Source organism: Emys orbicularis, chromosome 16 (assembly GCF_028017835.1).
Source record: "Emys orbicularis isolate rEmyOrb1 chromosome 16, rEmyOrb1.hap1, whole genome shotgun sequence".
In the NCBI taxonomy this organism is placed as follows: Eukaryota; Metazoa; Chordata; order Testudines; family Emydidae; genus Emys; species Emys orbicularis.
In genome coordinates, this window is record NC_088698.1 from 13,768,428 (window position 1) to 13,783,060 (window position 14,633).

At 47.2% G+C, this 14,633-nt stretch overlaps 1 protein-coding gene across 1 annotated transcript in view; it reads right to left on the minus strand.

The window, feature by feature from the left end:
* Nucleotides 1–11,908, minus strand: part of LOC135890476 (solute carrier family 2, facilitated glucose transporter member 11-like) — a 32,748-nt gene extending 20,840 nt beyond the window's left edge. Inside the window, exons 1-3 of the mRNA XM_065417899.1 lie at nucleotides 11,885–11,908; nucleotides 4,950–5,048; nucleotides 1,644–1,804 (exon numbers count right to left, since the gene is read on the minus strand). Of these exons, the coding sequence (XP_065273971.1) occupies nucleotides 1,644–1,804; nucleotides 4,950–5,048; nucleotides 11,885–11,908 (284 nt within the window). The remainder of the gene's footprint in view (nucleotides 1–1,643; nucleotides 1,805–4,949; nucleotides 5,049–11,884) is intronic.
* Between the last annotated feature and the right edge of the window lie 2,725 nt (nucleotides 11,909–14,633).

A 14,633-nucleotide genomic window follows, 5' to 3' on the forward strand; every position in this document is an offset into this window, starting at 1 on the left:
ATTAGGCAGTGTCCCACAAGAAACTTCTTGGTGGCACTTATCTGGCAGGAAAGAACAGTTGCAGTCAGGCTAAGATGGTTGAGACCCATAAGAGGGGCCTCTGGATCAGAGGGTGGCGGAGCAGATCTTTAAGTGGAACACACCAGTAGATCTGTTTGCCAATTTCTCTGCAAATGAAATTATTGGTGTTACACACAAGATACTGAGAACACGCCAGATTAGGGTGACCAGATAGCAAGTGTGAAAAATTGGGACAGAGGATTGGGGGGTAATAGGAGCCTATATAAGAAAAAGTCCCAAATATCGGGACTGTCCCTATAAAATCGGGACAGCTGGTCACCCTACACCAGATGCATGAGGAATCCTTTCTTCATCTATGGTGAAGTTACATTGGGACAGACTTTTAATAGAGGACATTACTAACAATGGAGCAGACTCTTATACAGAACTATAGGTAAAGTTAACTTTCTTTTCTGTTCAGTTTCAGGTTTTCATTAGAATAGGTACTAATAATTCTTTAATACAACATTCACTCCAGAATGAATAAAAAAAGTCAGATTCCCAAAGTGTAAACAAGCACTTTAATGTTTCAGGTTTACCCTTGAGTGTTTAAGCTACATCTCTCAAAAGTTGAATTCAGGCTGGAAATTGATTGTAACAGTTCCCGGGAAACCTGTGTTTGAATGAATATGCATGGCTTCTGTTTCTGGGTTTGTGGATCTTAGAAATTCTGTACTGGAGACATATGTGATCTTGATGTGAGGAAATTGTGCCACATGTTACCAGGGCCAGCTCCAGGCACCAGCCGACCAAGCACGTGCTTGGGGTGGCACCTTAGAAGGGGCGGCCAATGTTGGGGTGGCGGGGGGTGCTTGCCTTGTTTTTTTTTGTTGTTGTTCGGCGGGGCAACGCTCAAGGGTTTTTTTTGTTTGTTTGTTTTAGCCGGGCAGCGCCGGGGGTGTTTAGGCGGCGCAGGCGCTGTGGGCGGGCGGGGGCTTCGGCGACACGGCACAGCGCACCGGGGGTTTGGGTGGCCCGGCCCGGCGCTTGGGGGGAGGTGGGGGTTTGGGCGGCCTGGCGCTCCGGGGGGGGGGGGGGGGTTGGGCGGCGCTCGGGGGTTTGGGCGGCCCGGCCCGGCGCTGGGGGAGGCGGGGGTTTGGGCGGCGCGGCCCGGCTTGGCGCTGGGGGGGGAGGGTTTGGGCGGCCCGGCCCGGCGCTCGAGGGGGCGGGGGTTTGAGCGGCCTGGCGCTCCGGGGTTTTGGGCGGCGTGGCGCTGGGGGGCGGCGGTGCGGCGCTGGGGTGTGTGTGTGTTACGGCGGGGTGGCGCTCTTCTTTTTTGCCTGGGGCGGCAAAAAAGTTAGAGCCGGCCCTGCATGTTACTTCCCCACAAGGCACTAGTCAATGGAGTGCTGGGAAGTGCATCTTCAGAAGGGACCACACTTCACAATCAGCATACTATTTAAATGCATTGAATCAAAGACTGATTACCACTTACACTGGGTGGCTATGATAGCAAATTAAAGCAATTTAATACAAGTATATATGGTCAGACTATGGAACAAGAATAGCTGACTGTATGTGCTTTGCTAGTATATTTTTTCCCCACATGCCTTGATTATCAAGATATTAAAAGAAATACTTACTTTCTGTATTTTGTAGTGAGGTAGCCACAGTATAGGCTTCCTAGCACTCCTCCTATACCATAAACAGACACAATGAAGGACCACAACAACATGATGGTCTCATGATGAAGGGGATAGCCATATCGCTCTATCCAGGTTTCATTGATAAACGTCCTAATGTGCTGAGAGAGAAAATGAGATTTTTAATTAATAGTAAATATGGACTTTCCTCATACTATTCTGTTACTGTGCTTCAACTTTGATCCATTGTTGTAGTCTTGGACCTCTTTTAAAAAGTAACCTTCACTGTCAAAGCAAATTACTTAAAGTTATTTGTGTACTTTGCCAAATTTTCAACTAAACTTTTTGTAAGATTAGATGTTCAAGACACTTTCAAAGTTAGATTTCAGAGTATGCACCTTGAGTTTATTTTCTTTATAATCCTTTCAAGGCTTTTTATGAAGCCATCTCTGAAATGTAGAAATTTCAGGAAGCCTTGGGAAACTCTGATGTAATAGACTGGCTTAGTATGGTTTATCATATCTCCTCCTAGTTGGCTAGATCCAGCAACTAGAACAGTCTATTACAACGGAAGGAGCTTTCCTTTAGTTCAAGTATCAGAGCTATGTGCTTTTAGTAATGAAGGTCCAGGGTTTAGTCTTTGATTTCTTTGTATATTTGGCCATTGTTTGTTGCTAAATGGGACTTGAACTGTTGTAGACCTTGCACTCAGGATGAGTTAGCTGTATTGCCAATCCCAACTATTGAAAAATCATGAGTCATAAGATTGGTTTAAAAACCATGAGATTTGGAATATAATTTGTGATTCTTTTTATTTTTGTTCTGGTTTTTGAGCCTTTAAGGCAGGAGGGCTAAACACTTCTTTTTAAATGGAAGCTGAAATTTTAATGTAATCACATGATTTCTGGAGCTACGGTTTTAAGAAAGATCAAGTCTCATGAGACTCGTGATCAAATCATGAGATATGGCAACACTGAGATCATGACGGACGTGGTCAGGTCTAATAGCAGGGAGCCAGGAGCCAAGCCGGGGTTAGAGCTGGAGTTGGGAGCCAGAAGGGCAGAGAAGGGAGCAAAGCAGGTAGAAGAGAGAGTGCAGCTGTGGGGAAGTGGATTGAGCAGCTGCCACAGCCCAGTGCTACTGCTGGGTTGAAGAGCTGTCCTGGCAACAGCGCTCAGCCAATCAGGCTGATCTGGCCAGTTAGGGGATTTAGCTGAGGTTAGCTAGCTGATCCCAGGCCCACCTGGCAGGGCCGGCTCCAGGCACCAGCCCACCAAGCTTGTGCTTGGGGCGGCACCTGGAGGGGGGCGGCGCGGCGCTCCGGCCGCCGGGGAGAGCGGGGCCACAGCCGGGCTCGCCGCCCTCCCCCCGGCGCTCTGGCCGCCCTCCCCCCCGCGCCCTCCCCCCGGCCGCCGGGGGGAGAGCGGAGCCGCCCTCTCGCCGCCCTGCGCTCTGGCCGCCGGGGGGAGAGCCGAGCCCCAGACGGGGCTCGCCGCCCTCCCCCCTGCGCTCTGGCCGCCGGGGGGAGAGCCGAGCCCCAGACGGGGCTCGCCGCCCTCTCGCCGCCCTGCGCTCTGGCCGCCGGGGGGAGAGCCGAGCCCCAGACGGGGCTCGCCGCCCTGCCCCCGGCGCTCTGGCTGCCGGGGGGAGAGCCGAGCCCCAGCCGGGGCTCGCCGCCCTCTCGCCGCCCTGCGCTCTGGCCGCCGGGGAGAGAGCCGAGCCCCAGCCGGGGCTCGCCGCCCTCTCGCCGCCCTGCCCCCTGCGCTCTGGCCGCCGGGGGGAGAGCCGAGCCCCAGCCGGGGCTCGCCGCCCTCTCGCCGCCCTGCGCTCTGGCCGCCGGGGGGAGAGCCGAGCCCCGGCCGGGGCTCGCCGCCCTGCCCCTGGCGCTCTGGCCGCCGGGGGGAGAGCCGAGCCCCAGCCGGGGCTCGCTGCCCTCCTCCCAGGGCTCTGGCCGCCCTCCCCCTCCACCCCCCCCGCAGGGGGGGGGGGGGCAGCCGGAGGCTTTTTTGCCTGGGGCGGCAAAAAAGCCAGAGCCGGCCCTGCCACCTGGAGGCCGTCATTCCTGACACTGAGCTAGTGTAGTGCATGAAACATACTGCTGTAGGCATGTGATCATATTTCATGCTACAAGCTGGCCCCAGGGACTGTAACTGCCTACTTGTGTATGCAGTGGTGTTGTACAGTCTCAAAGCTTTAGTTGAAGTGGTATTCATTCCCCACTGATGACTGCAGTGTCTGTACACAGCCATGGTTGGTTAAACTTACAGATAAAGGATGGAATGCCAATAGATATTTTTCACCAGCAGAAACTCTTTTCTCTAATGCATGAGATTACTTTAGTTTTCTGACATTTCTGGGATACTAGCCTCATTTACGGCAGATTTTTTTCCTCATTCATACAGCTCACTCAAGTGCAATTAACACAGAAGAAAAATTGATACTCTTAATCTTTTTTCACTTTTTAAAAAAGATGTAATTTTGTTTTGAAAAAGCATTTACATATTCAAAAGTTTAGTCTCCTCATCCTGTAGTGCAAATTTCTGTGAGTGAATGAAAACTATACAGCTTGCCCAACTTGCTGTTCAGTTGGAAGACACACTAGTTAAAATGTTACTTCTAGTGGCAGAGTAGAAATCCAATCTCTTAAAAAAAGCTAACTTCTCTACACAAGAAGCTAGCACCACTGCTTTCTATCAGGAATCCTTCTCACAGTACTCTGGAATCAGTAATGAACCTGTTGCAGCACCTTTTTAGTTGTGAAATGTTGAGATTGTTTCTGTTAGCACATTGGGAACAATAGGAAAAAGTCCCCTCAGCAGGCTCAAGGGAAGGCTTTTACTCTAGACACTTCATAATTCTAAGGAAAAAGTCTTTATCCCCTGAGACTTGATGAAGCTGACCAAATTATCTCTTTGTAAATTCACAACACAGATGCAGGTTTGTGGACTTGAGCTAGGAGGAAGTGTACGTTTGTCAGAGCTATACCAAAGAAACACCTTTCATTTTAGTGATAATTGGGCTTCCTGCTGGTCTCCTGATGACCTCCTAAATGAATATGGTTACTGAGTTTTGTTTCCAAAACAATTTTTTAAACCCCCTTTAAAAGAGGATTTTTTTCTTCTTAAAGTACTGTCTGTTGGGTTTAAGGTGCTCTACCCGCATGATATTTACTTTTCATTATGGATCAAAATGGATATTTGAAGAAATGGCAGTGGAGTTTTTTGAAATGCTCAGCAAGTTTTGAGAATATCCTTAGCCGAGACCCCTCTACCATGTGAACTCTCCCTCTGGGGAGTCTCTGCTTACCACGGAAGGGTAGTTGATCACAGAAATATGGAACCCAAATGGGAAACTTCCACCAATTCCCAGCACTAAGATCATTTGAAACAATCCCCGATACTGAATCTGAAAAGAGAAGGCAATGCTCCATCAGCTTGTCATAAATCTAGATTCCCTCATGGTCTTGCATCCTTGTCTGCCATACTCACCTCTTCACTCTGAAAGTATGTATTATTCACTACAGATACTTTCAGATATAAACATTCTTCCAAAAGCCCATAGTCCCATGCCAAAAGCAGAATAATTGGCCACAGGACCACATTAAGGCTAAATCTTACCTAGTGCAAGGAAAATCATTGTATATTACAAAATTATCTACATATCTTTGCTTAGAAGTAAGGTAGCAGACATTAAATCAAATGTTGTCTGCGGCATGGCTGTCGCTATGTGGATCTGACTGCCGCTGTGACAAGCTGACAGGAAAAAGGGTGTCAGTCCAGGTAGGATGGAGTTCTAGTACCTTGAATCCGCAGTTTGTTTATGAACAGTAAACCGTAAGTGTTATCCCCTAAAGGCCTCTCCAAATCAAACTCCCTTGAAAGTAAAACAAGACTTTCTCTCTTCCAGGTGTAACATAAAGATTTACCCCTCAACTGTATTGCAAACACAGAATTTAAAAACAACCAACCCTTCCCTGCTCCATCCACCCACGTTTCTGATCCAATCCAAACTTTAAATATGAGAATAGAAAGATACTTTCTCCTCTCATCATTAGTAGAGAGAATAAGAGGAAACAGCTGTGTGCCATTACCAGAGCCAAATTCTTCTCTTCCTCTGAGCTCTACTGGCTCTAAAGCCCTTTGAGATGTGCAGATGAAAAGTAACGTGTTATCACCATTATCAGTGGCGATTGGTATCATCATTATTTTGTTCTTTTCTAGTCCTCTGTACTCTCCTGTTTTACCCTTGTAAATGGACTCTACTTTGCCAGCCATTAGGGTCTAGTCCCTTCCTCCCTCTAAAGGGACCTACCTGGTAGTACACACCTTTTCTCTGCACATTTTCATTTTGTTCCCCTTCTGCTGTTGTTTAACTCACTACATTTTGGGATGTAGTTAGTAAGACATGCTATATAAAATGAGTCTTGTACTGTATTGCAAAGCATAGCCAGGCTTTTAACATTACAGGTTTATCTACAAATGTATTCCATAAAAATAATTATGCATCAACATTTTCCATGGGGAACATATGTATATGTCCTGGCACAGAAGTGTTTCAAATGTTGAATCTATAGTTAGCCTAGGCCTTGGCTACACTCGCGGATTCACAGCGCTGCTGCGGCAGTGCTGTGAAGCGCGAGTGTAGTCGCGCCGCCAGCGCTGCGAGAGAGCTCTCTCGCAGCGCTGCAAGTACTCCACCTCTCCGAGGGGAATAGCTTGCAGCGCTGCGAGGGAGTGTGCAGCACTGCAGGCGCTGATTACACTGGCGCTTTACAGCGCTGCACTCGCTGCGCTCAGGGGGGGTGTTTTTTCACACCCCTGAGCGCAGCAAGTGAAGCGCTGTGAATTACCAGTGTAGCCAAGGCCCTAGTATATAGGGCTCTATTTAAACAAAAGCTGTTGATTCAATCTACATTGATCAGGCTGCCAAATATAGCATGAGCTTCTTAATTATTATTTAGCTTGAATATTCAAAGAATACAACCCTAACTGGGAGTAATATTATCTGAAGCATATTGGTTTGTGCTATAAAATAAGGTCTAAATAGGCCATTTAAGAGATTACTATTGGTCCATAAAAGGGATTATCCCAAACAAATTTCACACAGCGAAAAAAGGATAAAAACAACTCATCTGCTTTTTACTCCACTGTTTCATGCCACTGCCACCTTATGCATGGTCAGTGGTAGGAGAATAAGGGGTCAGAGAAATCACTAGTTCAGTTTGTATGGTAGGAGACTTATTTGGATGAGCTCAGTTTGTGATAGTGGAGTAATTGTTTTTCATTGTTAAGCAGGGGTTGGAGGTAGGTGACTTCTGTGGCAGATTGCTCTTTCCTGTAAATTGAGCTTCTCAAAATATGGCAGATAGTTTTTCTCTGACCTAACTCATGAAGATAACTGCTCACTGCCTTGGTCCAGCAACAGCAACTTTGTCATTCATCTTTTCACCTGCACTCCTAATCACTAACTGCTAAATGTAATATTAAAAAGTAATAACATAAAAATAGCTATTTCCAGGGTGCATAGCGGCAAGACTCAACATCTCTTAAGATCAGCCCCCAGACTAACCTCAGTGGCAGCCGAGGGTGCTTAGCACTGCACAGAATGGTGGGAAATAAGTTACTGAATGAAGATCCTAGAGAGTAAACATCACATGAAAGACCGTGCTTATTTACTACAGTATTTCTGAAACATCCCTCTGAGCTGCATCTGTAGTAATTTTGAAATTACATTATTTGTGGATGCTCAAAAGATGCTTCTGTAGATGCAATAAGTGTTTCAAATATGAGAAGATTGAACATTCCAAATCAAGGAATATAACTAGCTGAGCATTTTTAAGTGCTCTGGTACATCAGATTTCATAATGTAGCCTAATTACCTCATACTAATTGTCTGGGTCACATTGCTGCATTCTTTTGTCCTTGTTTCTATTGCCTTCTCATGTTCAGGGTAACGACTAAAAAATTGTGCCATGTTTATCTTACTTGAAAGGTGAAATAGACTCAAATTTAATAAAGATTAAAGTGTGTAATAACTGGGAACAGACTGCAATTGCACTAATAAAAAGACTTTAATATGTATAAATGGTGGTTGCCTTCCTCTTCAATCTTTCTCTTCCTTAAGATATAAGAATAATTGTAGAAGTGGGTATTTGTGTGTTCCGATTGATTCCCTCCACAACTCTGTGCCTTTCTTTCTCCCCACCCCCACTATGTCCAACAATCCAGATCCCTGTCAACAAGGCTTCAGGTCAGGATAAGATACTTAGATATGCTTTGGTAATGAGGTCATTTTGTCAATAGACGGGGAAATACACCCACGCACAACCTGCTAGACCTCTTTGTAAGAGACAAGGTAGGTGAGGTAATATCTTTTATTGGCACAATTTCGATTGGTTGAAGGTACAAATTTTCGAGCTATACAGAGCTCTTTTTCAGGTCTGGGAAAGGAAACAGACCTTCCCCAGACCTGAAGAAGAGCTCTCTGTAGCTTGAAAGCTTGTACCTTCTACCAACAGAAATAGTCCAATAAAAGATATTACTTCACCTACCTTGTCTCTCATATCCTGGGACCAACATGGCTCATCCACCACCACTGCAAACAGACCTGGCTGTGGCATATGATTCTGTTGGCCACTAAACTTGCTTCTGAGTACCTGTTGGGCTGAATGGAAACATCCTGAAATGGCTTAGCTCTTAACTCACAGACCAAATCCAAAGGGATCATTGTGGGCAATTGTTTCACTACCTCCAGGACCCTCACATGCAGAGGATCCTACAATGCTTAATTCTTTCTCGTTGGTAGGAGTATGAACAGTATGCAGATAACATTTTGCTTTACATCTCCTTCATGTCAAACCTAACTTGCACCATCTTCCAGGTTCCTTATTGCCTAGCTGAGATCAGTACCTGGATGTACAGGAGCTGGCTGAAGCTGAACTCAAATGAGAATGTGGTGATGCTCCTCCCCAACACCCATCAAAGGCATGGTGCCTCAGATTGTTACATTAGTCAGTGTTTAGATCCACAGTGGCAAAACCAGTCCACTTCTGTCTTGCCTGGCTAGAAAAATGTTTCTAATCCTATTTATTTGATTTAATTTATTTCTTCATATTTCTAAAAATAGAACTAGAGGCACCCATACTGTAATCTGGGCACTTACTTTGTAAATTAACAATCACAAAATCCATAAACAAAGGATTGCCGATAAATATATCAACCTCAGCCCACAAACTCCTCAGCAGTTCTAGAGGAAAGAGAAGAAATATGGCCTTTGTTCTATGCCTGCAAAGCTAACAAATCCGGTCTCTGGAGTGTAAGTTCCAAGACCAAGGATCCTTCACAGAGCACACACCGCCACATGCTCCCTTATGTTTATATTGAAGGAGTGCCATCTGAAGCACCTTTGCTTATCTTAACTCTGGCATTGCGTACTGGGGAAAGAGGTGATCCTTCAACTAATCAGATCCTAGAGCATTAGGCACTTCATAGATTAAAACCAATACCTTGAATTCCACCTGGAAGTTTACTGGAATCTGATGAGATTAGAGAGCTCTGGTCTAAGTCTAATGTGCTCCCAACATGCAGCTCCTCTTAATAAAGAAGCGGTAGTACTCTGCAATAGCTTCAGCTTCTGAATGGTCCCAAGGTGTAGTCCTATCCAAATGCTATCAGACTTAGACCTGAGATTACAGTGATCTATGCATTTGTAATATCTAGGCTCCACTAGTGTAATGGTCTATAATCAGAAATGAAGCTCCCTGACTTAAGAAAGCTCCAGCTAATTCAAAACATAGCGGACTACCTCCTCAGCAACACAAGTTATTATCATGAGCCCTTCATGAGTGAGCTGGACTTCAGCGAGTTCATCAGCATGGATGTGGAGGAGGCAGCTGTGAGGGAGATGGCCAGCAAGGAGTGCATGCTGGCCCAGAGGAATCAGTGGGCCGAGGCAGCCTAGTGCTCAGAAGAGGAGGATGGGGACCTGGACCCGGGGAGCTGTGTCATTGCTGCCGAGGCTCTGGCTTGGCTGTCTGCTGCCATGAAGTGGTGCCAGGTCTATCACTGGGAGAGACTGCTGGAGACGGAGAGCACTGTGTGTGTAGATGATTGTTGTGGCCAAGGCCAGCCAGAGCAAGGTTCTCCGCTGCTCCAGCTACATGCCCAGCATGGGACTGTAGACCTTGGCTCCAGCTGTGCTGGGCTCAGCCCTTCTTTGACTCCTCCTGTAGGGTAGGAGGGAGGGAAGGACAGTGGGCCCTGCTCCTGCAGTGCTTCCCTCTGATCCGCACCCCTCCCTTCCCCTCGCTTTGCCTGGCACAGGGCGGTGAGCTTCAGGCAGAAGGAACAGCATAGCAAGGTGAGCCCAGTGCCAAAGGGGCTGCCCACAGTGTGGGGAGGGGAAGGGCAAGGGGTTCTCAAGAGCTTGGTCACTGGTGCTTATACTGTGTGTAGGTGAGACATGGTAGGGGCTGGGGGGAACATCGAGCAAGTGGTGTATGGACACAAGGGGTGGCGGCATAGATGAGAGGAGCAGAGATGGAAGGGGTGAGGACAGACCATGTGGTGTGGGGGAGAAAGGAGGCTTACAGTAGTCTGGGGATGGGTCTCTATTTTTTTAAAATAAAAAACCCCACAAGTTATTAGGAATGCATCAACTCAATATGGTGCTTTCTTCACTGGCTCCCCATTGAATGCCCAATCTAGTTCAAACCCTCCCATGGAACTAGTCCTGGCTATGTTAAAGGTAATTTCACCTCGTATGACCATGGTTTGCTACAGCAGCTGTGTTCCACTGGAACAAACAAACTGTTGAACAGTAGGGGGAGACTTGTGCCTGTAGGAGTTAGAACCTTCATGAGAACCAAAGCAAGACCATTGGACTTGTTACTAGACCAAACAGGAGAGGCTTCTAACCTCATCACATTCATAGATAAACTGAAAACCCACCTCTTCACCCAAGCCATTCCTGACTAAACCCTCCAATGATGGGGATTCCACAACCTCTCTCTGAAGCCTATTCCAGTACCTAACTATCCTCATAGTTAGATTTTCCTAATATCTAACCTAAATCTCCATTGCTGCAGATTAAGCCCGTTACTTCTGTTCCTACCTTCAGTGGATATGGAGAGCAATTGATCCACCATCCTCTTTATAACAGCACTTAAAATATTTGAAGACTATCGGGCCCCCACTCATTTGTCTTTTTCAAGATGCAAAGTACCCAGTTTTTTTAACCTTTCCTCAGAGGTTAGGCAGTCTAAACCTTTTATCATTTTTGTTCCTCTCCTCTGGATTACCTCCAGTTTGTTCGCATCTTTCTTAGTGTGGCACCCAAAACAGGACACATTACTCCAGCTGAGGCTTCATCAGTTCTGAACAGTGTGGGACAGTTACCTCCTATGTCTTGTATACAATGCTCCTGTTAATACACTCCAGAATGATATGAGCCTTTTTCACAACTGTGACATGTTAGCTCATACTCAGTTTGTGATCCACTATAACCCCTCAGATCCTCTTCTGCAGTACTACCACCTAGGCAGCGATTCCCCATTTTGGTTTTGTGCATTTGATTTTTCTTTCCTAGGTGTAGTACTTTGCACTTGTCTTTATTGAATTTCATCTTGTTGATTTCTAGTCCTATTTTTCAATGGCAGGCAGGAAAGAAAGATAAATTAACATCTTGCCTCTTTGGCGGCACCTGGACACAACAGATGCTAATGTACGTACCTAGGGTGAAATTCTTGCCCTAGTGAAATCAATGGGAATTTTGTCATTGACTTTAATATAGCCAGGATTTCATCCCTACATAGATAGAATAGCTAGTCCATCTTTTCAAAGTGACTTATCTCTGCCGTCACAGGAAACAAGAGACTCCTGAATCTTTTTTCCTCATAAACTGGAGCAGTTTAGGAGCCATTTGGATGGTCAGAGAAGAAAGTGATAATTAGTCTACTAATGGCATTGGTTTGGAAAAACAAACTATTAAATACAGTAATTTTAAGTATGATAAGATGAAAAGAGGCAACGGATTTCAGTGGTGGTCTAGGGAAACAAGATTATTATTTGTATTGTGGTAGCATGTAACAGCCCCGTCACGGTCCAGGACTCCACTGTGCTATATGCTTTACTAACACAGAACAGTCTAAAGATGTTGAATCTTTCCTATTCTTCTAGTATTATCTCTCTCTTTGGTCTGCTACTACTAAATAGAGCCCCCAGATTAAATGAGCAGGTACTCACCAGGTCTGAGAGACAGTTAGCCATCTCCTACAAAAGGGCTGACTGCTGTTGATCACGGACTCTTTCCTGTGAAAGGGATGAAGTGTGCTTTGGGCGTCCTTACTTGAATTATGCTGTCGCACTAGTAGCATGCTGGCACCATATGATTCAAGTTAAATTTTACTTTCAAGGTTTTCAGTTACCTAAAGTCTATTTCAGCTGTAGTACAAAGTTTAGAAGGGTTGGATTAAATATTTGAACCAACAGTTATGTACAGTCCAATCAAATGAGGTGGTCTTCTTGATGAGAAACTTTTTTTCTTGAGTACTCTCTGATTGGGGGAGGGGGAGCAAGTTAGTTTAGGCTTAAATTCTAAATAGGATTCTGTTTATCATAACTTATTTTGTCTTCAATATAAATTGAAAATTAGCTCTGAGTTGTTATCTGGTGGAAGTGGAGGATGCCCTGGATGGAATTTGGACACTGAACTTTAGGGACTTTTGCTATAAAAGTGAAGTACCCTATAAATTAGTCATTACTTAAGACAATATAATTGCTTCATCAGTTTAGCAGTGGGCACAGTCCTAACCAGTGCTGCAACTGGATATCAGGGTCTACCAGCTAAGCAATTGAATTTTCTTTTTGAGTTTTTTGACTAAGATTCATTGTTTAATAGTCTTCCTCCAACTTTTGCTGTTTGCCTACATAATTCTTTTTTTAGCTCTGCCTCCCTGTGATGGGATGTACAAACCCTGCACTGCTGAGGCGAGGGTTAAGGAGATGCTCTAGACACAGGAAACCATGCCCCTTCGCTCCTGCTGGGCATGCTATTAGTGGAGGGAGAGTTCAAAAGGGAGCAGCTCAGTTCAGTCTAGGCTGGCCGGCAGGGGCGGCTCTAGGCACCAGCAAAGCAAGCACGTGCTTGGGGCAGCCCATTTGCAGGGGCAGCAGGGATCCAGCAGGGGAGCTGAGAACCAACAGGGGGCCCTGGGAGCTGTAGTTCCTTGGTTAGCTCCCTGCCTATAGAGCCAGCCCTGGAGCAGGGAAAGAACTACATTTCCCCATCATTCCCTTGGCCACTACCAACAGGAAAGAGGGGGAGGGAGGGAGGAAGCTGAGACCTCATGCTGCAGCCTGCTGTGAATGGAGAGCTGCACTGTGAGTAGGGATACCATATTTTGACATTCAAAAAATAGGACACTCCACGGGGAGGGAGGGTAGCCCCACCCTGCCACCATCCACTCCCTCCGACTGCCCCCCACAGAAACCCCAACCCATCCAACCCCCCTGCTCCCTGTCCCCTGATCACCCCCTCCCAGGACCCCTGCCCCAACTGCCCCCCAGGACCCCACCCCCTATCTAAGCCCCACTGGTCCTTGGCCCCTGATTGCCCCCTCCCGGGACCCCTGCCCCTATCTAAGCCTCCCTTCTCCTTGTCCCCAACTGCCCCCTCCTGAGACCCCCCCCCAACTTTCCCCCTAGGACCCCACCCCCTACCTGTCCCCTGACAAACCCCTGGGACTCCCATGCCTATCCAACTGCTGCCTGTCCCCCGACTACCCCCCCGAACCCCTGACCCATCTAACCCCCCTTCTCCCTGCCCCTGACTGCCCCCCCGAACGTCTGCCCCATCCAACCCCCCCTGCTCCCTGTCCCTTGACTGCCCCCCTGGAACTCCCTGTATGCAGCAGACACGCTGCTGCATACATGCTGCCGTGCTCCCCTGCGGAGCCACAGCTCCCCCCCCCCCCCAGCACCTGCCTTCCAGATTTGAACACCTCAAAATTCAGGAGTGCTCAAGCTCAGTTTGGGCGGCTGTTACTTCATTTCTCCCAAATCAAATATACTGATCCACTGTAGCTTGCTGTAGAAAAAGTAGGATAAAATTGAGCAAGAAATGCTTCCCAGTGGTTATTAGGACTGGAATTGCTATTTTCAACAGCCATTGCCTTTTTTTTGTTTGTTTGTTTGTTTAAAAGGAAGACAGTGATATTGCATTGGCAAATTCCCCATAGAAAGAAAGAGTGGAACCAAAGAATAATAAAGGCACCTCAACTTTTCCTCATTTATGTAGGACAGTCTTATAATATGCATCCAGATATCCTCCAATCACACAAGCTGAAAATTGTTCCACTTTACTGCAGTTCTGTAACCATATGGGAACCAGTCCTGTCTGTGTTCTGTGCACACCTAAAATTCCTGCTGAATGACCTGCCCTGGGAGTGAGTTACCAGTGACCCAGGGCTGCGGCGGAAGGAAGGTGCAGGTGGGGGGGGGGAGAGCCCAGGGCTGTGGCGGAAGGAGGGTGCAGGTGGGGGGGGGGAGAGCCCAGGGCTGAGGCAGCAGTGGGGTGCGGGTGGGGGGGGAGAGCCCAGGGCTGGGGCGGCAGGGGGGTGCGGGTGGTGGGGGAGAGCCGAGGGCTGGGACGGGGGGCAGCCAAAATTTTTTTTGCTTGGGGCGGCAAAAAACCTAGAGCCGGCCCTGCTGGCCGGGCAGGTGGGTACTGCAGCCTCCTGCGGAGAAGCCGCTGGGGCTCCAAGCAGCCGGGACTGAGCCTCACAGTCAAGCTGCTGGCGGCCTTCTCTAAATCCACAGGCGCTAAATACAATTCCTTGTATTTCTCCTTCAGTATTCAGGGTGAAAACACTGCATCCAGTGCTGAGCTTCCTGGCATAAACCCGTATTCGTTATTGCTTACTTGAAGCTCCAGCTCCTCCTGAAGAGTTTTCTCCATAATTCTTTCTGTCCATTTCATCGTGTGACTCAGTAA